This window comes from Tenrec ecaudatus, chromosome 12, assembly GCF_050624435.1.
Source record: "Tenrec ecaudatus isolate mTenEca1 chromosome 12, mTenEca1.hap1, whole genome shotgun sequence".
In the NCBI taxonomy this organism is placed as follows: domain Eukaryota; kingdom Metazoa; phylum Chordata; class Mammalia; order Afrosoricida; family Tenrecidae; genus Tenrec; species Tenrec ecaudatus.
The window spans coordinates 50121974-50147496 of record NC_134541.1 but is presented as its reverse complement, the minus strand read 5'-3'; the positions used below and the strand labels follow the sequence as shown (position 1 = coordinate 50147496).

General features: G+C 41.7%; 1 protein-coding gene, 1 non-coding gene and 1 pseudogene across 3 annotated transcripts; 2 read left to right on the top strand and 1 right to left on the bottom strand.

Annotated features, from left to right (window-relative positions):
• Positions 1 to 92: 92 nt before the first annotated feature.
• SNX5 (sorting nexin 5) lies at positions 93 to 25523 on the top strand. Of its 2 annotated transcripts, none has more exons than XM_075564023.1 (14): positions 93 to 256; positions 487 to 566; positions 10552 to 10656; positions 11652 to 11762; positions 16231 to 16352; positions 17218 to 17341; positions 18287 to 18382; positions 19444 to 19549; positions 19645 to 19720; positions 20453 to 20492; positions 20574 to 20660; positions 21722 to 21881; positions 24278 to 24363; positions 24743 to 25523. In XM_075564023.1, exons 2-14 carry the CDS (start codon positions 519 to 521, stop codon positions 24791 to 24793), a joined length of 1212 nt encoding a protein of 403 aa, XP_075420138.1. In that variant the 5' UTR covers positions 93 to 256; positions 487 to 518; the 3' UTR covers positions 24794 to 25523. The 2 variants fall into 2 exon arrangements, with proteins under 2 accessions (XP_075420138.1, XP_075420139.1); XM_075564024.1 differs by having other exon boundaries at positions 107 to 256; positions 491 to 566.
• LOC142423697 (small nucleolar RNA SNORD17) lies at positions 2302 to 2542 on the top strand. Its single transcript, XR_012779300.1, has one exon. It is a non-coding gene; the product is annotated as a small nucleolar RNA SNORD17 (small nucleolar RNA).
• On the bottom strand, positions 12904 to 14116 carry LOC142422215 (eukaryotic translation initiation factor 4B pseudogene; annotated as a pseudogene).

The window sequence follows — 25523 nt, the reverse complement described above, 5'->3', positions numbered from 1 at the left end:
GCAGTCGCCAGGTCACAGTTCGCCTTAGACTTTCTTTCCGGAGGAAGTGCGGGCGCCTATAAGGCGGGCCATTTTACTCTCACGAGATTTCACGTCACCGCTCGTCGCCATCTTGGACTTGGGCTGGCGGATAAATTCCGCCAGCAGCGGACCGCGCTCTTTCTCGCGACGTGCCCTGCGGCCTGGGCGGCAGCTAGTCACTCTGTTCCCGGGCGCTGGCCTTCGGTCTGCGGTGTCTGCGCGGTGCAGAGCGAGGGTAGGCCCCGCGTGGTTTTGATGCCCGGCTCCAAGATGGGCGACAGCGGGGACGGGGGAGGCGATTTGGGGGAGCACGTGGCGCGTGGCTCGCCATCTCCCGGGGCTGCTGGGATGGTGGAGGGGTCCCCAGGCTTCCCGTCCCAGTCTGTCTGGGCCAGCGGAGGCGGGACCGCGGCCGCCCCCGAGAGGCGACCAGGCGGCCGTCCATCTTCTTCTTTCCTCGCCCAGCCAGGCAGCCCCTTCTCGAGACCCGCGTCGCCATGGCCGCGGTTCCCGGGTTGCAGCAAGAGGAGGAGGACCACAGCAAGGTGAGGCTCTTCTCCTCGCGCAGGTTGCAGGGTGCGGGCCCCGCCAACGTCCCGCGCCTGCATCCCCACCCCACTGTCACCCTCCTCCCCAATCGTCACCCACACCCCCCGCGTGGGTCCTGGCCCTGCTCCCGAGGCTCCGAGCTAAGGGCTTCGGACGCGGGCTGCACCCGACGGAACCGCTCTCGGGCTGGTCTCTGGAAACTTGGGGACAGGCTTTTACATTAAACTCTTTTAAATCTTCGCGTGGGTTCATAATTTGATGGTGAACGTGAGAAAATAACAATTCAACAACCTGCCTCAGTTTGAGAAACTTTGTCCCGAGGGGAGGGGGAAGCGCAGCCGTGGGGAATGCAAGTCTCATCTGTAGCATGCACGTTACAACTTTATAGGCATTAAATGCGGCGAGCGTGGGGGAGTTGGGAAGTTTCAGTTGGCTAACAGTTGCATGCCAACTTGAGAAACCACGTTTGTATTTGTGAGTCAATTTGAATTCTAGCGGCCCTCGCAGAGACTAGACTTTTTCCCAAGCTTTCCAGGCCATGTGATAGTCCAGTTTTTAGCCAGTTTACCGTCAGGGCGCTTCACTAAAACGAAGCCTAGTCATATAGGTGCAGATTTGCCAACACTAGTTTTTCCCTAAAAAATAGATGGGGCGGGGGATTTTAATATGCTCTTCAAATGTAAGTATCTTAGAAGGCATTTTTTAAAATAACGCTGTTTCAACATTAGATGGTGAAATTTTCTTGACTAAAATATTAAAGCCTATCATTTTATTAAAACAAATTTTCAAAGGACGGGTGATTGTGGTTGGGATATACATTTGACAGCAAAAGTAAAGAGGGTTTTAGTTTTTTTTAAACCCAAAGTAGGAGCTTCATGCCATTCTTTCCAGAAACTTCTAACAGTTTCCTCCAAAAATGTAGCCATCACATAAAAATTTTGATAGCAACTTTTACTTTGCTGTTGGTACCTTGTATTTTCCTAGTTCACAACCCGTTTTTCAGGAAGCTATTTAAAATTATTTGCCTCAAGCCATCTTAGTTAATTGCAACTGGTGACCATACTGGTTTCTAAATTAGCTTTCCACCATCCTGATCCATCACTAAAATCTAAGGATTATGGAAGCCTTTTTCTGTCTCTAGGTTGAAGTAACGATCGGAACTTTGTCCCTGTCTTTAATAAAAAGGATTAATGGGATTTTTTTTCTCTTCAGTTTTAAGCAAAAAATAATGAAACTAAGTCATTTTGCTTTGTGCTAGTCCAATGTATTATAACATTTTATTTGGACAGCTTATTAATCCAATCTGTAAGGTACTACACTCCAAAATAGAGCTCACAAGTGTGAAATAGTAACAGGCAAAGTCTTGCACAAATTATTCTATAACTATATACAACTTTTTGGTTTTGGAAAATGGTTTAAAATTTTACTTTTAAATACTTTGTGTTTAAGTTTTCTGATTTATTTTGGTTTGTAATTTCCACGATAGTTCATAGGTTTGCTATGGGTTAAGTTTTAGCATATGAAATAGGGAACATAATTTAGACATTTCATTGCTTGGACAATATGTACCTGGAAACTAGATAAGCAGAACTGAAGGGAGGGGAGGAGTATTTTGCTGAGACACTTAAGACTTGTGAATTCACGGGATTAATCCAGATATCTAGTAATTAGCTTTATTTTCTTGAAAGTAGTTATCTCTTGTACTCCATGTTGGAATGGGCTTATGAACTTGTGAAATGATGATTCAGTTTATCCATTCGCTGAGCGCGCTGCACTGACCTCTTTCCAGGTCTTGGTTCCTGTTCTAGGAACTCAGGCTATGTAGCTTATCAATTGCGCTGCAGTCTTGCTGTGTTCTACAGTGGACAGCTGTGCGTTGGTAGACTATTGGTAAGAATAGTTGGTGTCAGCAGAGATGAGTTCCTTCCTATGAGTCTCATCTCACCAAGATGAATGGTGGAAATCTGATCACTTGCTACAGCCCTTTTGTTAGCTTTGCAGCTGAGCACATGACATCAGAAAATCCTTAGTTCTCTTTTGACTTTGAGGAATGTGGTGAGGTACAGGATGAGGAAAGACCAGTTAGGAGTCAGCACAATACTTGAAATGTTTTCTTATTGGATGGGAGTGGGGGTGGTAGTAGAATTTTGTGCTAAGAACCTCACTCCCAGAAGTTGAAACGGTATCAAAATAGTATATATTGTGTGAAACTTAGAAACTCAATAAAATCTAGTGTGACAATATTTTTGAATTTTCTTTTTTTTTAATTTTCAAAATAATTTTATTAGGGTTTTATTTCTTAATGGGGTATTGGAAACATACTCGTGAGGATTCCAAAGGTTATCTGGTTACATGGGTGCCCTTGCCCTATAGAAGCCATTAAACCTTTTGAAGGAGTTTTACAGGTAAACCTCATACCACAGGGACCACTGAGGGTGGGAGTGGTAGAGAAGCTGCTTTGGCTTAATCATAAGTGTGCAGATTTCTTGAAACATTTACTTTCACTTTATAAGTGAAAAAACCCTTACCTCTTGTTCAATGATTGTCAGATTATTCTGGTGGGGAAATTTAGGAAGACGAAACTCAAGTTTGGGTCTGTTAATTGGGGTGGGGTGGTTTGGAGGACGCTAACAATGGTAGCATAGCACACTGAGGAATGCCACTTGCCTCCTAAGGATGTCACGAGGGACTAAGTGCTGTGCACATGTCTCGGGTATTGCTGATTAAACAAGAAATGCTGAGCTCATACTCAGCTTGGTGCTTCTGTAGTTACGGCACAAGTACTGGCTTAGAAGCTGTAAACATTACACAATGCTTTACTCCTGTTTCATCTGATACCTTATATGCCACCATGATAAGAATGTTCATTTAGCTTATGAATGGGGACCATTGAGTTAGTGGTCTATACATGCAAAGATTAAGACATAAATGGAACTGACAGAGTGGATTCCAACCCATAGTGACTGTGCCGCATCATGAAACACTGCCCTGTCCTGAAACAAGTGCAGCAGCCACCCAATTGTTATGATTGAGCCCATTGTTACAGCCAGTGTTCATCCATTTCTTTGAGGGCCTTAGGTGGTTTTTTTTGTTGCCCTTCCACTTTACCAAGCAGGATACCCACCAGGGACTGGTCTGACAATAAGTCCAAAGTGTATAAGGCAAAAATCTCACTATCCTTGCTTCTAAGAGCACTGGGCATGCTTCGCAACAGAGATCCTTTTCATTTAAATAGATTTAATTTTTGCAACTTTGCTGTTTGGAGGATGCAGTTCAGTAATGAGAACAATCTTAGAAATGTGGGGAAGTTAAAAGGGAAATGGATTATGCAAGGAAACATTGAGAGGTCAGGGCCTGTTACTGGGCCTGGTTAATCCAGGAACAGTTCAGCTTGAAGGGTCCACACCAAATTACAGTGGAAAGACCAACTGACCTCGGAGCTAGCTGAGACACAGGAGAGGCCTCAGGGGTCAAGATAGACCACATGCACTGAAATGCAGTCAGTCTGGTGAGGCTTGCCTAAGACCACGCTTAACCTAGCTGGCCTTGAGGAGCCTCGCTTTAAGATCTTGCTCTCAACTTTGGCACTCCTGCGAATGTGGTTGGACAGCATCCCAAAGTGTGGCTGCCTGGGGTTGGCTTTCTCATAGACCATTATCACGACACCATGTCCTTGCTGCACTGGGCAGTGTCCGTGGGGTGTAGGACCAGCCCACATGCCGCATGAGTCCCCATGGAGGTGTACACAGCTGCTTCTCAGCCCTGCAGAGGGCTTTAGGGCAGCTCAATCCATGGTACTGTCAATATTTGTCAGTCCTACAATTCAAACATCAATTCTGTCTTACTGCATTTTCATATATACGTCCTGGCTGGGGTCAGGGACACTTTAGTGTCATGGAATTCAGCCCCTAATCACAGATCTGGTAGGTACCATTTTACAGCAGTAATAAGGATTAAAGTCATAGCGAACATGAGAAGAGATTGAAATAATGGAGTTAGACATTTCACGGTAGTGTGCTTACCTCAGCCTTGGTGGTCCACGTGGAGTTATTGCTAACCAAGGCTTATACTCTGGGGACATGCAAGCCCCCTAAGTACAGATGAAGACATAATGTCACAGGAAAGGGTTGTGCTATGGATAATAGTAATGGGAGGGTGATCTAGGGGTACACATGCTACAGGAAAATGAGGGAATAAGGGTGCACATGTGACAAGATGGGTGCGTCCTAGATTCAGGATAGCAGTCTAACCTTGGTTGCCCTAGAGCTGGAGAATATTTAGCCTAAGCTTTCAGGGGAAGCAATCCACTGGCCCTAACAGCAGGGAGTGAACCCTGCCTATTGTGGGAGGGACAGTGATGTCTCCTTGCTCTGGATGGCTGGAGTCTTCAGGGAGATAACTTGCCAATCATTTACTATTAGTTGCAAGCAGTGTCCTAAGTCTAACATTGGGGGAGACTACTTGAGAGAAATCTTTCTGTTTCCCACACTTTAGTGCTCAAAAAAGAAAAAAGACCCTATAGTTTTTTCTCCATTTATCATGTCAGTCATAGACGATCGCCTGAGAATTTTGAGTCAGCCTATACTGAAGGTTGCCATCCTTCAAGTGCTTCAAGTCCTCACTTGAGCAAGCAAGGTGTTATCTGAATTTCACAGGTTGTTAGAAACCTTCCACACCTGATGCTGCATTCTTCATGTAATAAAGCTCTGATTTGTTCAGCATACAGATTTGAATAAATTTGGTGAGGATAAAACCTTGGTATACACCTTTCCTGATTTTAAGCCATGCAGTGTTCCCTTGTTCTATTCTGCCCCTGGATTCACGTATAAATGTTTTCTGGGATCCCTATTTGTAAGGTTCCATAGTGCACACAATCCAAGTCCTCACAGTCAACACATGTTTCTGGTATTCTCTGCTTGCAGCCAAGATCCACCTGTCAGCAGCAGTGATAACTTCTTTCATGCCCCTTTTTGAATCTGGTTTGAACTAAGGGCAGTTGCCTCTTGATGTACTGAGATCATTTCTGGATGATCTTCAGAGAAAAATTACTTGGGTGCAATAGTTAGATTAGGTCACCTTTCTTTAGACTGGACACAAATATGTGTCTCAGGTGGCCAACTAGCTGTCATCTGCATTTTCATGTTATATAGGCTTTTTGATTGGCTCTTTCTGTGGTGTCATGTCTTCTGGAGAAGTTGAGGTACATCCCCATAACAGTCTGTTAAACCCCTTCTTATTGTGACCTCACCACGCTCAAGGCAAAAGTGCTTTCCATATTGACAAGGACAGTAATAGTCTATGCTTTTAGCTATCGTTTGGTGCCATTTAATAATGGTTCAAAGGAATGAAAAACAGCTATTAAGCTCATAGCTTTGACTTCTCCATTTACTGGTCTGCATGGGGGTCCCGATAACGTGGAGCTAAATCACCTGCCAACCAGAAGTCTGCCTAATCCCATCAGTTTTATGGGAGAGGTGCTAGTCTTCCACAGAGGTTAATCTTGGAAACCATACAGGCCATTTGTATCCTGTCCCATTAGGCATGTTGCAGAGCTGGAATTTACTGGACAGCCTTGGGTTGGACTTTGAAGGCCCTCTAACCCAAATCTCAAAGGTGCACTCCATGGAGAGCTCTCACATTGGGTGTCGGGTGTGAGTTAAAGGAGGAGGTTGCCATTGGACCGGGATCTGCCCGGCTCCTCCAGTGCCAGTGTATTTGCAGCTGGCCCACATTCATTCTTATACCTGGATCTGCCTGGCTTTGCCAGATAAAACAATGTAAGAGGAGGGAATATGCAGTTCAGCGGGGGCTTTTGGTGTCAGTTTCTGTCAGAAATTTACAGTAATGACCTCAGTTGTGGAATGGCTTCCAGCTCAAACTTGCTACTACTAAAACCGCAAAATTCAAGGGAGAAAAACCTGTTCATAACTATCCTGATGGTCAACCCAAAAACCAGACTTGAAAAATCCTGCACACCAGAGTGAGCACTGCATCTCACTGGACATGGGTCTTAAGCACCACTCAGCAATCATGCTTGTGTAAGTTGTTAAAACACTAGACATTTTGCTTGTCTTCAACTTCACTGACACAAAATGTTGCTAACCATGGCTCCAAAGAAAGTGACACCAGCTGTAAAGTGAGGAAGAAAACCGCAAATTACAATAGAGTTACATTGAAAAATTTGGATAAGGCCCCTACTTGTCTGATTTGGGCAGCTGGATGCAACATGGCCCAAGTTAGTGTTACCAAGTTTTTTGAGGGAAAAGTTAAGGCAGCCAAAGGTGAAATGGTTCATTATTTGTGCACATGCCCCGCTCTAGGATGCAGTGAAAGGCAGTACTGGGGTCATGACAGTGGGGGATGAGGAAGCCTCAAGGGATCAGAGGAATATTATGTTTAATTGGTGCTGTATTGTGCCCTGGTTGGCTCATTCCATACTTGTGACTCTTCTGTAAAGGGGGTATCCCATTGTCTACAGATGGGTTTTGAGTCTCGTCTCTGACCTATGTTCTCAACAATACGGTTTTTCTGTGTGTGTATTTTGGGTCTTTTGATGCCTGTTACCCAAACCGGTTGACACTTCATGATTGCACACGCTGGTGTGCTTCCATGTGAAGGGAGTGGCGATCAAACACTGAGCAAGTAGAGATCCTGGGGGTATTGGTGCAATAGCAATCTAAGACTTACTGAGAGGCAGAATAGGGGTGAGCGTGATGGATGAGGAGGAAAGTAAAAGAAAACTAGGACAGAAAAGCTATGGATAGAGGTATAAACATAGATGTGTGCATATGTAAATTCATATAAATGTATTAGCCTATGCACCTTGGGCCTCTGCTCAAGCCCTGCCTCAATGCAAGAGCACTTTGTTTTTAACAACCTGGCATTCTGTGATGTACACCTGACTAGATCACTGAAGACAAAATGGCTACATAGCAAATGTGAAGAAAGCTGATGGTGCCTGTCTATCAAAAGACAGTGGCTGGGGTCTTAAAAGCTTGAAGCTAAACAAGTGACCATCCAGCAGAGAAGCAACAAGCCCATAAGAGTTCCCGTTTCTTAATGGGAAAAATATGTTTGGAATGAATTGAGTTCTACAACCCAAATAACATTGTTAATTCCTGGAATGGTGGTTCTCTTTCCATCCTCAAGGGAGGGAATTCACACAAATCACACATGGTTCCAAAGCCCCTGGGGGAAATGAGGGAGGAAAATAATCTTGAGAAAGGGCCAGTGGCCATTCTTAATGCAGAAGGTGTGCAGAGGGGATCATCATGATGCTGATATTGACTAGGGGGTTTTCTGGATCCCCTAACTCCTCTAAACCCAGGGAGAAATGGATCCAGTTCATCTCCAGGGTCACCGGGCTCACAATGAGATCACTTCCCCAGGTGACACTTTTATCCAATAGGTTTACCACAAGGTTGTCAGCAGTGAAACAGGATTCTGAGATGTGACCTGGTGTTATTCTTGGACATGTTCTGGGTTGAACAGTTTGATTCAGCCAAGATTCTTGCTCAGTACTTCTTGAAGCATCTTGATGGCCTCAGCCTCACCATTGCACAGGCTTCTGCCACTGTTCCTATACACACCCCCTCCCCCTTCTAATAAGAACTGGGCCTGCTAGGCCACTTGCTTGGCTTCAGTAGCAGTGGGTGAACTCCAGCTAAAGCTCAGCTCTGGCTACACCATCCAGGTGTCTTTGACCCTCAGCTCAAAAGGGACACTTGAGCCTGATGGCAATCAGCTGAAGCATTAAACTCGGCCACTCACCACATTCTTAAGCACTTTATTGAGGATGGATGACAGCATTTTTTCATAGTCTAGCCCTAGGTTATGGTATGTGCTATGAAGCTCCAAGGTGGTGAACTGAGACTGAAGTTGCCATCTGTAGATTTTTTGAACTTGTCGAGATTTGGGGGCCTGGGGGTGGGTTGGGTGCCAGGGTATCATAAATGATGGGATATTGGAACCAGGGGATCCTGAAGTGGAAGCCCTCAGCCAACATGGTGTCTTGGCACACACCACTAATCAGATGGTACTGCTCCTGCCTTCCATGGTGACCAGATGCCCTGCCCTTTGCCCCAGAAGCAATTTCAGCACCATGGGCATGGGGGCCAGCAAACAGTCATACCACTAAGTCCAAGTTTACGGCCATGTTTGCACTGGAACTCGGGGCTGGCCTGCCTATACTCAGTTCCAGGGGTAGCACCCTTCATACGAGAGGCCAAAGTCTGCAGTCTTCAGTTATATTTTGAAGTTACTGAGTGCAGTGTTCGTCTCGTGCTATCGGGAGGAAGGAAGCTTTTTATCAGAAATGTGCTAGAGCTAGAAGTTGAGAATCACGTGCATTGTCCTGACCTTGAAATTTTATCTTTGTTTGCAGAGATCTCATAAGTGGACGTGTGCAAATTAAGCCAAACTAGCAACTATTTCATAGGAGTCATCAACAATTGTTTTAGGAAGAAAAGTACTTACGTTGAGATGTTGAGGGCGATTGCTAAAGTTTATTGTGGGTTTTTTCTTTGTGGTTTTATAGCTCATGTTGAAAATAATTTGGGGAAGATTAGTAAAGCCTGGTTTTACAGAAGAAAGCTGCATTTCTAGCGAAGATGTATAGTCCTTTTTTAACTTGATAACAGATTTTCTAAGTTTATCCTACATGTATGAACCTTTGGTCCTGAACCTTTAAAGAATACTTTAATTTTCACATTTTGGAGGCTCAAAGTTTGACTTCAGGACATTGCCTTTAGGGGAAGACTTTCTGTCAGCTCTAGAGGAAGACTTTCTTCTTCCTGATGTTTCTTAGTTGCTTGCCAATCCTTACATAGCATCACTCTGCTTATTTGACTCCTTAAAGCTCAGAAAGGAGCTCCTTAAATTAACATGGAGAAAACTCACATCTAGAGGGGTAGAGAGATTAGAATTCCAACACATTTTAGGGGGAAAGTCATTTGATTTATCAGCAGTAGTTGGCTAAATGGTTTCAGGACAGCAATGGGCACTCGAAGTACTTATTTGTATGTGTACTCGATGTGCTTATTATTTTTATGTGTCTCATGCATTGTGTGTGTTTAGGATTGACCACCAGTTTGCCTTTCTTGGAAATTAGGGCTTATAATTTATATTGCTTGAAATTCACCTATATCTTTTTGTTTTTTTTGAGACTGCACAGCAAACTAGTGATTCAACAGTTTCTCCATGTTTAATTCAGTAAAGTGTGGTTACATTCTTCAACTAGGGCACCCGCTTCCTCTTCTAGTTCTCTCTACTCTCTACTCATGACCGTTTACTGTCTCCTGAAGTTTCCTGTTTTTCCAGTTGCTAAGGAGCCCTGGTGGGGCGGTGGTTGCATGTTGGGCTACTAAACACAAGGCCTGCAGCTCGAAACCAACTGTTTCTCGAGAGGAAGGTGGACTTACTCCCATAGAGAGTGACGGAGCCTTGTAACCAGAGGGTAGTTCTGTCTTGCCTTCAGGGCTTGCTATGTGTCAGCACTGACTCAATGGCAGTGAGTTGTTTTGTCAGTTTAGTACCATGTGTATCTTTAGAAAGCACAAAGTACAAGGTAGAAAGTCTTAACTAGTTAGACTATTCTATTATTTGGACTTAAGAAGGCTTCCTTTCATGAGTTTTTTCTTTCTAGTTCTTCATGCATTTGAATAAATGCTCATAGGAATAATGCCTATGTGGTATTTGAGAGGCCTTCAAAAAGTAATTGGGAAAATTCCATTATTTTTCATTCAGTATTCCCACATACTTTTGAATTACCCCCTCCCACGTGCTGAAATAGTTGTTTCTTTTTCATAGTATAAGGTACTATAAACTCAAATTTGAAGAGATTTACCTATAGTTAGGTACTTAGTGACATCTCAAAACAGCGGCTTTATTCTAAATATCTCAGACTACTTATCTCTCACTTTAGAATGATGTGTTTTAGGGCTAAAAATTTTAGACTTAACATTTTTAAAAATTATTTTTCAGCTTAGAGCTGTGTCTGTGGACCTAAATGTCGATCCCTCACTTCAGATTGACATACCTGATGCGCTCAGTGAGAGAGATAAGGTCAAATTTACAGTGCACACAAAGGTAAGTAGCAGCATGACTTTAAGCAAAGCATTGTTAGATTGCAGTGTACTTGAGAATGGGGCAACAGTGAACTCCTGCAACTGAAATAGTTTGTCTTTGTTTCATGTAGCTCTGCTGCTGTTGGAGTGAGAAAAGGTTAACCCCTCTTGCTCTTTCTTGTCGTAAACATCATCTACACATGTCTCGGATCATTCCCCTCACTGGTGGTGCCTTAAAGCTTTGCTGAAGAACCTGTACTCTGAGGCTCCTGATGAGCACACGTAGTGCGGTGCTGTAGTGAAAGCCACACCTGTGTGCATTCTCCATCGACAGCCTGCTCTTTGTGAGCTGGAGATCTCCCCCCACGATTTTGAATCTGATTGAAGCAATATAGAGACCCCATCATGTAGGGAAAACCATAGTTTAATTTCTTAATGAGTCTTCAGAACATGGTTGGCCTGTTTGTCTTTCCAGATTAGTTACTAAAAATTTATTGAAATATTTTATGCTAAGCACTTTTCTTAGGGCTTTACACCATTTTGTATGTGAGGAAACGAAAGCATACATTTACTTAAAGTACCTGAAACATGCACTTAATACCAAGTACAGAACACTTACATAAAGTAAGCAGTTTGATGCACGAGCATATGATTTGATCTCTCCAAATAAATTTTCAAGCTGTAGGTAAGGTCCTTGCCCATGCACGTTAACTAGGTCCATGTTTCATTTTGTTCAGCCTTTTAAGATAGAATTGGGGTCGTAGCTTAACTATCTAACGTTTTCTCATCTTTCATTGGTTATTCATTACAAGTATCAAAAAGGTGGTCTGTGAAATGTATTGTTTATGAACAGATTTAATAAGAGCAAGCTGGATTGTAGATGTGTTTAGTATTCATAGAGAGAGCATGTTTTGCGGCTTGGTTCTTCACTAGTTCTCACTGTGATACTGTGTTTATTATTATAGTATAATTCAGTATACCTAAACCGTTTTAAATACAGTTGTGGTTTCTTCACAGACAACACTGTCCACATTTCAGAGTCCAGAATTTTCTGTTACGAGGCAACACGAAGATTTTGTGTGGTTACATGACACTCTTATTGAAACACCAGATTATGCTGGACTTATTGTAAGTACATTTTAGATAGAAAATCAAGTCAGGTAATTTCTGTAACTAGATTCTTCTACCTTGCTATTTTGTTTAGAGTCTTAACCACCTTTTATAGTGATTATTGTGTCTTTGTATTCCTGTACTGATTTATAGTCTTGGAAACACACAGGCAGTTCTAATCTGTCCTCTATAGGGTCGCAGTGAGTCGGAATTGATTCAGTGGTAGTCAGTTTGTTGTTCTGTTATATAAATATATATGACTTTCCTTCCTAGGAAAGTTCTTAACTGTGGAGAACAGTGTTACAGCTATGAAATGACAACATACTTTCTGTATCATTTAAAAGGGTATAAACACTAATGATATAAATCCGTAATGAGGTTTTTTTTATTCCTCTAGTGTCTTGTACACTTGAAGTAGAATTTTTCTCTTGAAAGCCTTAATTGGTATGCAGTAGATTCTCAGAATTGATGTAGCCTGTATTCAAGAAGGCAGTTGTGTTACATCAATGCTTGAGTTTTTGTTTTAATCATAGCAACTCCAGGCACAACAGAATGAAACACTGCCCCATCCTGTGCCATCTTCACAATTGTACCTAGGTTTGAGCCCATTATTGCAGCCCCTGTGTCACTCCAGCTCATTGAGCCTTCCTCTTTTGGGCTGTCCCTCTGATCAGGTTTCTCCTGACAACATGTCAAAGTATGTCAGATGAACTCACCCTTTTCTCTAAGGAGCACTCGGACTATACTTCTTCCAAGACAGACAGATTTGTTTGTCCTTTTGACAGTACATGATACTTTGAATAGTCTTCACTAGTCCCACAATTCAAACACATCAGTTATTCAGTGTACACCTTTCACATGCATGCATATGATGCAATTTAAAAAAATAACTGTGGTCTAGGTCAGGTGCATCTCTGTCCATTAAATTAATATTCCTGCTTTTCATTCAATACCCTTCCCCCCACCCCCAGAAAATAGTAAGTTTTATTTTGCGTGTCTGCAGAGGTTTGATTTGCTTGTCCATGTTCTAAATGGAGAGAGCCTAGGAGAGCGCACAGGATGCAGAGGTCTAGATAGTGTAGTTTCGCCTCCTTTCCTCTTCCCCAACAGCTGAGAGAACTGCATGCTTGATGGCAGACTGAACTGGAAGCTGAATTTTTCAGATTTCCTTTGGCTCATATACAAATCTGGAGTCTTGATCCTTTTTGGCTCTTTCCTGTCCGAATCCTTCCATTGGTCTCGGTGCCTTCTATCTGCTGGACCACAGCTGGAGCGCCATTTTGGTCTTTTAGGACACTCACCCCAACCACTTTATATTCATCTTGTTGGTCCTTCAGATGGTGGAACTGGAGCTACTTTTCGTCCAACACTTGTAGGGGATTGCTGCTCTCTGTCTGAGCTGAGACCGAGCAGGAGGATTAGAACGTCATTCTCCTTTGGGGGCTGGCATGACCTTTGTAGAGATTGTTAAATTTGAGAGGCTTTGAAGAAGTTGGAGAGTGACAGTCTTCCCACTGTATTTCTGCCAGAAGTGGCTGAGTTCCGGTCTATGATGGCTCACTTCCTTCTATGATGACTCACTGCCTGTTCCCGTCCTTTCCGTTCCTGCGTTTCTTCATTTTACCAGCCTGGATGCCTCTCGAGGCTGTCACTGGAGTTTCGGCTGATCTTGCTGACATTGGCATTTCTCCTCCTCCTCCTCTAGCTGCTCTTCTGCTTCTTGCTCTCTCTCTAGCAGCTGTGTCAGCAGGCTTTCTTTGCCCTCCGAAGAGAAGCAGACTGAGTAGACAGGGAGGTGCTCGCAGAGGAATCATCTTCCTTAGGAGCTCGCCAAACCTTTAGGTTCAGTGATTGACTTTGGGTCTTTGGGTGGGGGTGGGGGAGCTCTCTATTATTAGGCCGGTAATCACCTTGAGTAATCATCTTGGGAGCTCTGTGCTCCATCATCCTGTCTGCCACCTTCTCTGTAGTTGTCATCCCTTTGGTGTCCACTACCAATGCTCTTCTGCCACTGCCTCTCCTGAAGTCTGAGCCTCTGTCATTCACATCCTGTTGTGGACCATCATGGTACCTGTCATAAAACTGGTTGGAATGGCAACAGCCTCAATACTTGTCTCTAAAGCTGTCATCACCTCTCTTGGATGGGTAGCTTGTCAAAGCTATCTGGGTGGGATAGACTCCTCAGTCTGTACTTTGTCAGAATCCTGATTTCTTTCTTGGACAAAAGAACAGTCATTCCTGTCTTTATCCTGTACTTGATCAGCAACATCCACTCAAATTCTCCTGTTTCCTAGAGACTCTCTATTGAGGCTCAGGACATTGAGCAGAGAATCTAGGTCCCTTTTTTTTTTTTCCCTCCCTGGGGCCGCCATTCTGGGAGAAAGAGAACACAAAGTGCTTTTCAGTGCTCTTTAGGGAATACACTTGACCTTGTCTGAAGCAACAAATTCACCCAATGTCATGCATCTTTTGATCTTTTGACTGGTGCCTCCTTGAACAATGATTGTGGATCCAAGTAAGGCAAATTCCATCTTACCCATTAATCCTGATGTTGCCTATTGGTCCAGTTGTGAGAATTTGGGTCTTTACATTGAGTTGTGATCCATCCTGAAGGCTGTATTCCTTGATCTTCATCAGCAAGTGTTTCAAGTCCTCCTTACTTTAAACAAGCAAGAATGTGTCATCTGCAATGCTGCATGATGTTAAGCCTTTCTCCAAACCTGATGGTTCATTCTTCTTCGTATAATGTGTTCTTGTGGTTTTCTCATTCTGAAGTCTCCACATTTCATTATGTTTGGCTTTGTCTTCTTGAACTGCCCTTTGAAATTTTCTATTCAGCTCTCTGACTTTGTCATTTCTTCTATTTTGCCCTAGCTACTCAAGATGAAGAACACATTTCAGAGTCTCTTCTGATGTCCACCGGGATATTTTCTTTCTTTCTGGTCTTGGCCTTTTGCTTTCTTCACGATGCTCTTGTCCTCCCACAGCTTGCCGGGCCTTCTGTCTTTAGTGTGCCGTGTGTCAAATCTGTTTTTGAGAGTTTGTGAGCTTCAGGTGGGATAGACTCAAGGCCATATTTTGGCCCTGTGGACTTGTTTTAATTTTCTTCAGCTTTAACTTGAACTTACATGTGAGTAATTAATTGATGATCTGTCCTCCAGTCAGCTCCTGGCCTGGTTTGACCTGAAAATATTTCTCCATTTGTTTTTAAACTATATCATGCCTGATGCTTCAAACTCAGAAACCACTTCCATGAGGTGTATGGTTATGCCTCAGAAGTGTCCACAACCGTGTGAACTCTACACGAGTAGAGAGCCCTCGTCTTTCCTGTAGAGCAGCGAGTGGTTTCACATTGCTTACCTTGCAGTTAGCAACCCAATGCATGTATCACTGTGCTACCAGGGATCCTATTTCTTCACTAGCAGAGTTAGGAAAAAAAACAAAGACAGATTTATATGACACTGCTGCTCTGCATCCTAGAAAACTCTTCACCAAGACACAGGTGAGATAGATAGTAAGCTGGACACACTTTATTCTTGCTCGATACTACCTTTCCTATCACCACTTACTAAATGTGAACTGTCTCTCGTCAGTCCTTGAGATTTAATTCTTGGTTACGGAAACAGACAACTGATTTTAAAGAAAAGTACTGTATGTATTTTCTTGCTATTGATGGTTTAAAGCAGTGGTTCTCAACCTTCCTAATGCTGCGACCCTTTAATACAGTTCTTCAACCATAAAATTATTTTTTGTTGCTGCTTCATAACTGTCATTTTGCTACTGTTATGACTCAGGTGGCCCTTTCCCCCCAAAAAAGGGGTCGCGACCCACAGGTTGAGAAACACTTGTTTAAAAGAATCTGCCCATATAATTCTTACTAACAGAAAGAAATTAATGTTTACTAAGCTTTTGTTTAGAAATATTTTGTTCACATATAACTAGAATCTTTTGATTATCCTCAAGTTTTAAAAAATTATGAGCTTTTAGAATTTATAATATTGAGGATACTTCATTGTTTTTAGCTTTGATTATTCTAGGTTTGAAGTGACTTTGAAGCAAGATTAAAAAATGTAGCATCCACTAATTGGCTAATGAGTTAAACTAAAAAGTATTTGTGTTCAAAGTGAGTGCCTAATTACAGGGGAGGACGGTGCGTTTTTATGAAAAAAAATTCTCTCTTAATAAAAAGTTAATTTAACGGGGTTCTTAAAACTCATAACAATCCATACGTCAATGTATTAAGCGTATTTGTACATGTGCTGCCTTCTTTTCTAGGTGTCTACTTTCTATTGATCCCTTGGTATCAGCTCCCCACCCCACCCCCCCCCCTCCTCTGTTTCTTTTTAAATAACAAGAATTAATAGACTTAATAGGAAAATAGCAGTTGACATTTAGACAGCCACGCTGCATTGGGCCATTTTCTGGGCACACCAACTAAAAAAGTCACTACAGGGCAGGACTCATAGGTTGCCTGCTTCTGCTGCAGATTCCGCCTGCTCCTGCAAAACCTGACTTTGATGGTCCTCGAGAGAAGATGCAGAAACTGGGAGAGGGTGAAGGGTCTATGACTAAAGAAGAATTTGGCAAAATGAAGCAAGAACTGGAAGCGTAAGTTGGTTTGTTAATGGATAGACTACATCTTTTGAAAGGTGGAGAAGGGTGATTGATGTATACAGAAATACCAAGGGGAATCTGACACCTGGTTTTGTTTTCTAAAAGATAATAAGTTGCCTACTATATTTTTCTAGAACTGCATTTTGTAGCATGTAGGACATTTTTATTTTATTTTAAATTTTAAACATTGATTCCCTTGGAGGGATGGGGTGGTGGTCATTTGGCACTGGAAAAATTATTTGTTTTCGCTGGTGTAGACAAAGGTGCTAGGCAGTATTGGTCTGGCAGAATAAAGAAATCAACCTACCTCTGCTTTTGAAAAAATTTCAAGTTATTGATAAGTGTACAAAGTCTCTTTATAAAATTTTATTACAAGTTAAGGAAAAACTAAATTTCAGCACGTTAGCCGAAAGCTATTCTAAGTAACCAGATTTAATACTAGGTTCCTAAATTTGAAAGGGGAAGTCCAAGTCAACAGGAAGAGAAGTTTGACTGAAATGTACCTTAATCCACTCTCGCAAAAATGTAATCATCCACCTGCGCCTTATCTGCTGGTGTGCATTAAGAGAACTGACAACTTGTACCCGGTGAACTGACAACTTGTACCTGGTGTTCTTTAACTAGTTCTTAAAAAGAAAAATAGACAACTCTTAAAGTTACCCATTACAAAACCACTTAAATATTTGGGATGCTAGAAGGAACGCCCTACATGCTTTCCCTCTTGAATAGCTTGCTCTGGATTCTGGAAATTTGGAACCAACCTTGGCTCAAAAGCGTCACCTTCTCCCCACTGTGAGCCAGGAGTAGTGCTTGCTAGGAAGCTGAGTCATGCAAATTTATCGCCATCCATCTTTTTCAGTGAGTATCTTGCTGTCTTTAAGAAGACTGTATCCACCCATGAAGTCTTTCTTCAGCGGCTTTCTTCTCACCCAGTTCTTAGTAAAGATCGAAACTTTCATGTGTTCCTGGAATATGATCAGGATGTAAGGCATTTTTATTACTTCTGTGAATCCATTTGCAATTTTGTGGCTGTACTTCAAAAACATATTGGTATACTTTGAAACCTATTTTTAAAAAGTTCTTAGTTCCTTAACAGCAGTGCAAACTTTGCTTGATGTAAACAACCCCCCTCCCCCCCAAAAAAACCAACTAAAATTCACACTGTAAGGCATTTTTATAAAATGGTTTAAAGAAAAGTTGACTTCTCTACTTGTGCTGTAGTGGATTATATATTTATTTGCTAATCAAAAAGTCAGCAGTTTAAACCCACCGGTTGTTTCACAGCAGGAAACAAGTGTCTCCTCGTGCCTATGAAGATGTAAAGTCCCAGCAACCTTCAGGGACAGTTGTGCTCGGTCCTAGGGGTGGCTGTGAGTGGGTATCAACTCCGAGGCAGTGAGGACGCCCTTCCTTCCAGACATTGCTTCTCTGCTGTGGCTCATATTCGGAAGGACTTTTGATTGCATTTGCTTTTTTCCTGTGCCTTTTCTTTATTTAAGTATTGCCTTCTTTTCCTGAATATGTTTGAGACAAACTCTAAATCAGAAAGTTTTCTTTTTTTTTTTTTTTAAAGGCAGTCAAATTCAGCAGTGGTGGGGTTTGTATACCAACTTTAGTGACACTAACGTTAATGACCCACTACCATTGGACCAGCCAAATCAGAAACTTCATCATTTTATAACCCAAAAGAATTATTAATAGTTTAGCCAAAGGTCTAAAAGCCATTCAAGATCTAGTTTTTTGAAAACATTTCTTATGTTAACATTGGAGAATGAAGAGGGCCTGTGTTTAGGCCTGGTCATTTCAGTGGCTTAGGTTTGGTCTACATTACAAGTATCTCATCCTAGTGGAAAGTATTTTTTTGAATGTGTTTAGACTATAAAATGTGACTCTGGAAAAATAATGTATGCTGCAAACTTCTTCTTTAGCTAAGTGTAAGGCGGAAAAATACCAAAGAGATGTTTGGCGGCTTTTTCAAGAGTGTGGTGAAAAGTGCTGACGAAGTCCTCTTTTCTGGAGTGAAGGTAAGTCTTGACTTTGGGCTGTTTTAGGAAACTCTTGGCTTCCAGCTGTTGAATTATTTTTTATCTCAAGTGAAATAGTAGTGGTAATTTCATGTGGTTTTTATGATAATGTGTCTGCTAGAAAAAATGTAACTGCCACATAATGGCATATATTTCTTTTGGACAGTCTCATATCTCTATCATATAACAAACTCAATGCCATCTAGTCCATGCTGACTCATACTGACCTGTAGGACAAGGTAAAACTGCTGATGTGGATTTTTGAGGTTAACTCTTTACACCATTCTCCCTGGAATCAGCTAGTTTCAAACTGTTGACCTTTGATTTACCACCCGAATACATAACCGCTAAGTTGTTTTCATAGGTGCTGTTTATTCACTTCCTTTCTCCTTTTTTAAAAAACAAAACTGACTTACCTTTACAGTTACTTTAGGCTTGGGTAAGGAATTCCCAGAATATACTTTTTAATTATTCATAGGTACTCAAAGAAAGTACTAATGTTGATGCCAGGCTTCCCTCCAGTTTTGAACCAGTCAAATCTACTTACATATGCACACACAGATCCTTGTATACAAGAAAAAGTAGTCGTATTGCACCAGGCTGAGCTCTGTGTGTAGTACTAGAAGTCCCGACTCCCAGAGAGGATGTCTGGGGGAAAGGTGGGGTTTTCTATTCCTCTGAAGAGTTACAGTCCTAGACACTCAGGGGGCAGTTCTATCCTGCCCTGGAAGGTCGCTATGAGAGTCCTCATCGACTTTGGATGGCAGTGAGTGTTTGGGTTTTGGGGGGGAGGGAGGGAGCATGGGGTGGGCACGGGGTTGGAATGCCAGGCATTTACTCAGCATTTCCAAATTGTTGATATTGCTGTCTGAGCGATAGTAAGTGTTTTCTCACATTATTGGTGCCCCTTGGGTGTGTACTAGTCTGTAGTGTAAAATGGCACCTCAATGATTTACATTCTCTTGCTCTCTAGACACTAGTCTATCAGCTTATTTGCTGTAGTTTCTTAAAGTGCAATCACAAAACTCCTATTTCCTAAATTTTTTGTTCCTCCCTTTTAGGAGGTGGATGACTTTTTTGAGCAGGAGAAAAATTTCCTCATTAACTATTACAATAGAATCAAGGATTCGTGTACAAAAGCTGACAGAATGACCAGATCTCATAAAAGTAAATACCATTCACATACTGGCTACTCACAGCTTTGCTAGCATGCCCAGCTCTGTTCATGTCAAAAGAGGTGTCCTTCTCTCTTCTCTCTGCAGGTGTTGCTGATGACTATATCCACACCGCAGCCTGTTTACATAGTCTGGCTTTAGAAGAGCCCACCGTCATCAAAAAGTGAGTGTTTGCTGGCAAAACATTGCTCCTGGGCCCTCGTTGCAGACATTCTTTTGGTGTAGTTGGAAGAATAATGAGTAATAGAGCAGACTGGTGGCTCCTTGGTGAAGTTCTTGGTTGCCAACTGTAGAGTTGGCGTTTGAAATCTACCAGCCACTACAAGAGAGTAAAACCTGGATCTGCTCTCCTAAAGATCACTGCCTTAGAAGACTGGATGTAGTTCTCTGTCATAGAGACTGTTGTGAGACAGAAGCAACTCTGGCACATAGCCAAAGTGAGTAATAACTATGTGGTTTCAGTTCTGCTCCAGAGTATAAGCTCATTAATCACAGACAGAACCAGTCTCTGGCCCTTACGTTGGCATAACAAATTTGTGCCCGGTATAGGTAAATGCTATCTATTTTCACCTTTTGCCACCCCATTTAAAACACACACACACACACACCCCGCCACCCCCCCCCACCCCCCCACCCCTCCTCCTCTCAGGTTCTGATTCTTTTAATACGGGAGTGATTTTGGAGTCATCTTTTCGTGAACTATGCCCATGACTTCACTGTCCCAGGATAGATTTGGTTATGGTGATCATAAGGAAGAACCCAACAGCCCCGCTGGATGGCACTGCTAGTAGGCTGAGCTTTCCCTTATTTCGAGCCAGTCTCAATGAAAGCACTTATGAGTATCGACAAAGATCATATTTAAGACATTAGACTAAAATTATGCCTGTGTTTTCAGGTACCTTTTGAAGGTGGCTGAACTATTTGAGAAACTTAGGGTAAGGATTTTTGAGTTGGCGTTCTTAAGTATTTTCTAATGTAGGATAACTACTTTGACTCTGATGTTTACTTTTTAATAGAAAGTAGAGAACCGAGTTTCATCTGATGAAGACTTAAAGCTGACAGAGCTCCTTAGATACTACATGCTCAACATAGAGGCTGCTAAGGTAAGCTCAGGATTAAAAAAAAAAAATCAGAGCAGTACAGGGCAAATCTTGCCACAACCCACACAGGATTCATGGTGTATTTGTAGTCTGAAAGACCGGCACTTATCAGAATTATTTATGTAAGTGAGCCTAACATTTTTTGTGATATAAATGTTTATTGTTGGTTCTGTAAGGATTTTGCTAAGTAGACACATCATAGGTTATATACTGTATATGTTCATGTAGAAGCCAAGGTTTTCTAGCACACATTTTTAATGCAGTTTTTGTGGTAAAATTAGGCGCCTTGATTGATATTCGGGTCACCTTATACTCGAGTATATACGATAACATAGGTTACTGAATGTGGGACATTTAAAGTAGTTTTATTTTCATGAAATTAAAGAGCTTACCCATTTCTGAAAATTTTCAAGTATTCACAAAAGTACATAGTTTAAAAATCGCATGTTATCTTTTACCTAACTTCAATTGTTTTGTTAAACTCCCATTTTTGGCTATTGTATTAATTGTAATAGTTTTTTTAAAAAAAACTTATGACTACCCAGTTTAGTGATTTAGTGAATGGTAATTTCTTTCTTGAAAGAGATCTTTATTTCAAATTAGCTTGGCAGGTTAAGTTCATAGAAGCAGAATTTGGTGGGGGAGGTTGTGCGACTGTCCCATCGTCCTACTTGGTTTGACTAGTATACCCTTTGAATCTTCCATCAGTAAATGTACATCTATTTTGATAAAAAATGGTTGATTTTTCTGAAGCAAAAGAGCAATCAATTAGAATAGGTTCTTCCATTTGTACTATGTTGGTCTTCTGATTCATTTAAAGAAACTTTCTAAAACTCTCAGCAGCACTTTTAGAGTTAGTTGGCCTTTCTAAATCCGAGATTAAAAAATTCAAATTGGGAAGACAGATGAGATTCTTGTATAATCTAACTTTGCAGGCAGTAATCGAGCATTTCAGTGGTGACGGGTTATATTAATAGCTTAAATATTTCGTTCTCCTGTTTGGAACTCTGGGAATTATTCAGAATCAGGTAACTACCATGCCATACGTGTTCATTTTTTCTCAGGATCTTTTACACAGACGTACCAAAGCTCTCATTGACTACGAGAACTCAAATAAAGCTTTGGATAAGGCCCGATTAAAGAGCAAAGATGTCAAACTGGCAGAGACACACCAACAGGAATATTGCCAGAAATTTGAGCAGCTTTCTGGATCTGCAAAGGAAGGTAGAACAGAGACACCTTTATTTGGAAATATTTACAAGATTATGGGGAAGAACAGCTGCAAAAACATTGAAAGAACACCTTCCAATTCTTTTTTGGGGTTATTTAGATGATCAGACTTTGCCTTATTTGCTTTATGAATCATTTGAACACACATACTACTGCACATTCCTTCCTGGTTTGAATGTATTCTCTTGTGTACACACAGGACAGTTAATCAACTGTGGTAAAGTTAATCTTGAGACAGCCTGCATCTGTACATGCAAATTCAGTCTAGGGTTTCATTTAAGTGTCAGGTCTCCTAAGTCCTCTTTAGTCTGGAACAGTCTCAGCGCCAGCCTCACAATTATTTTTGTGCCTATTGTCACAGTCACTGCCCCAGTCCATTCTGTCATCCTCCTTTTTGCTCGTGGCTATTCTACCAAGCATGATGTCCTCCCGGGGATTGATCTCTCTTGAGACACTTTAAGAAAAGCTGGTAGTTGATTGAGTAGAACTGCTCTCTAGGTTTAATTGTGCTATCTTTACCAGGAGCATATTGTTAAATCTTCCATTAAACCTTAGGTGGGTTCAGTTAATAGTCAAGTGCTGACCATTGTACCATTAGGACTTATTTCCTTTCTTTTTTTAAAATTAATAATTTTATTGAGGAGCTCTTACAAATCTTCTGACAATTCATCATCCAGTTATATTAAGCACACTTGTGCATATGTTGCCATCAACATTTCCAAAACTTTTTTTTTTTACTTGAGCCCTTGGTGTCAGCTCTTTTTACTCCCACCCTCGTGGATCCTTGATCAATTAAATATTATTGTTGTTATTTTGTGTCTTACACTGTCTGTTGTCTCCCTTCACCCACCTTTCTGTTATTCGTCCTGGGGGGTGGGCTATATATATCCAACCTTGTGATGGGTGTTGTGTCCCCCCGCGCTCATAATATTGCTACTCCCACTACTGTTCCTGAGGGTTTTATCTGCTCTCAATTCCATGTGTCAAGAGCTCGTAGCTGTACCGCTGTGTGCACTCTGCTCTAACTGGATTTGTAAGGTAGAACTTCTGGGTCACGGTAGTAGCAGTGAGGAAGCATTCAAGAACTAGAGGAATGATGTGTGTTTCATCAGTGCTATACTGCACGCCGGTTGCATTGTCCCTTCTTTGTAACCCTTCTGTAGGGGGATGTCCAATTTGTCCACAGATGGGTTTTGGGTCTTCAACCCCCCTCATTCACATCGATATAATTGCTTATTTTGGATATTTTGATACTTGATACCTGATCCCGATGACTCCTCATAATCACAGGCTAGTGTGCTTCCATGTGGGCTTTGCTGCTTCCCTGCTAAAGGCTGTTTAACTTTAAGCCTTTAAGACCCTAGGCACTATATCTTTTGATAGCCAGACACCATCCACTTTCTTCACATTTGCCTATGCACCCATTTTGTCTTCAGTGATTTTGTCGGGATGGTGAGTATCAAACAGTGCCAGGTTATTAGAACAAAGTGCTCTTATGTTTAGGGAGGACTTGAGTAGAGGCCCATCGTCTTACTCTTGTACAAATATATATACATTGGCTTCTATCCCTTTCATTGTAAATTAATATACTTATATATATACATGCCTATAGCTCTACCTCTATAAATAACTTTTGTTTCCTACTTATTTCCTCTCTCTTCACCTTCCTCCTGATCCACTATAATGCTCACCCTTCACTTGGCTCTCAGAAATTCTTGTTACGTTGTACTTGATCAACCACCCCACCCCCCCAAACCAGGTCTCCTTAACATTTTTAGATCTCTTGTTTCCCGTATCCCTGAGTATGTTGGCTCCCCACTCACCCTCCCCATCCTGTCCTTTCCCATGTCCCCCTGGGACTCCTGTTCCCGGTGTTTTCTCTTCAGGATTATTTGTCCTGCCTGTCTAATATAGCTAGACATAGGGCAAAAGGAAAACAACCGATAGTTCTAGGTCTTTCTGAGTGTTTTTGAATCAGATCTGATGAAGTGCAAACCCTGTCCCCCAAGTCAAGTCTATTTTTAGGATTCCTTGGGGAATTGGTTGCTTTGTTCCCTTTGCTGCCTTGTTGCACTTTGTATTTTATTCCACTGTGCATGGGGTACATGGGCACATTTGCCGCGCATTGTCTCTTGTGCTGTTCCCCATAGCACCATGGGTCAGTGAGAGAACGTCTTGTTTCATGGTGCGACCGGCCCTACCATCCTTTGTGCATGGCTACTCTGAGTAGGGGGGTCATCCCTGGGACTTGGTAGACCATAATGAGGTTGGTTCTATTATCTAGTGTGATGTGCAAGTCTTACATACACTGTCCTGGTGCATAAGAACATCTGGCTGAAGATGAAAATTGTTTTACTTTGCTTTGCAAACTTGTTCTTTCTCACTTACAGAGTTGACTAATTTCAAAGAGAAGAGAGTGGCAGCATTTAGAAAGAATCTCATTGAAATGTCTGAGTTGGAAATTAAGCATGCCAGGGTAAGTGAAGCAGCCGAGCCCACTGACTGCCTATATCATTCGGGGATTCTGACTATAACAGGGATGATTTGTATGTAAATCACATATATAATGTTCTGGGTATTTCTAATTTTCTAAATTTCTTCAACCTGGTCATTTGTAAATCTATAAAGCAATTTTTTTGGTCCTTGAGCTTTGAGCCTTCCCAGGCAGTCATCCCAGACCCTGGTGGGGTGGGGTTGGGGGTTTTCATTACACATTTTAATAAAAGGAGGCACTTAATTTGTTTTGGTTGATTTTTGTGAAAGGTTAGCAGGTTTGAATTTTATTCTTGGAGGTAAATGATATGCCTTAGACCGGAGAGTTAATAGCACTATCTTGACTTCTGCTTTTCTTCCAGAATAATGTGTCCCTCTTGCAAAGCTGCATTGACTTGTTTAAGAACAACTGATCTGCCTTTGTTCTGAGTGAAGGAAAAGCAACAGAACCAATGTGAAAGCAGCAGCACTTGCACTTCAGTCATTAGCCATGGGAGATTTATTAGTTTCTTACCTTAGTTTAAAATGATGTGGATAAATATTTTGATTTCTAAAAATCTTAACACTTAACCATGTTGGTTTAAAGCTATTTTTATTGCATATTACTTAGTCATAACTAATCCTTTTCGTACGCATTTAATACCTCAAAGTTGTCAGAATCTAAATTCAGGGTTCTCCTGTAATTTATTTTTATCAAGAAAGGGTGTGGGAAACGTGTGCCTTTTGGAAACAAGGATAAGAAAATGCCTGGCACATGCTTGCCTCACTATGTGTCCATGTCCCCACAAACAGATATTTTAAGAGAGGGATCACTTACAGCAAATACTTGTTATAAGTCACAGACATTCCGTTTCTTAGGTCTCCCTGTTGATCCCATGGTTTTTAGCCATCTTGTGTGTGCGCTCTACCAAGAGCAAGATCATCTTGTTGATCTTTATACACCCTTCACATGCGACTCCGTTTTTGAAGTTGGGATATCAGGGGAAGGACACTGAAACAAGTGTGCTATGATCTCTTACAGAAAATGGTCAGCTCTCCACAAGAATGTGTTATTCTTTTCTGACACCTCCTAGTGAGCAGCATTGTAAGAATTTGGCTTTTATTTTTCATAAATAAAGTATGTGATAAACTAATAAATCAGAC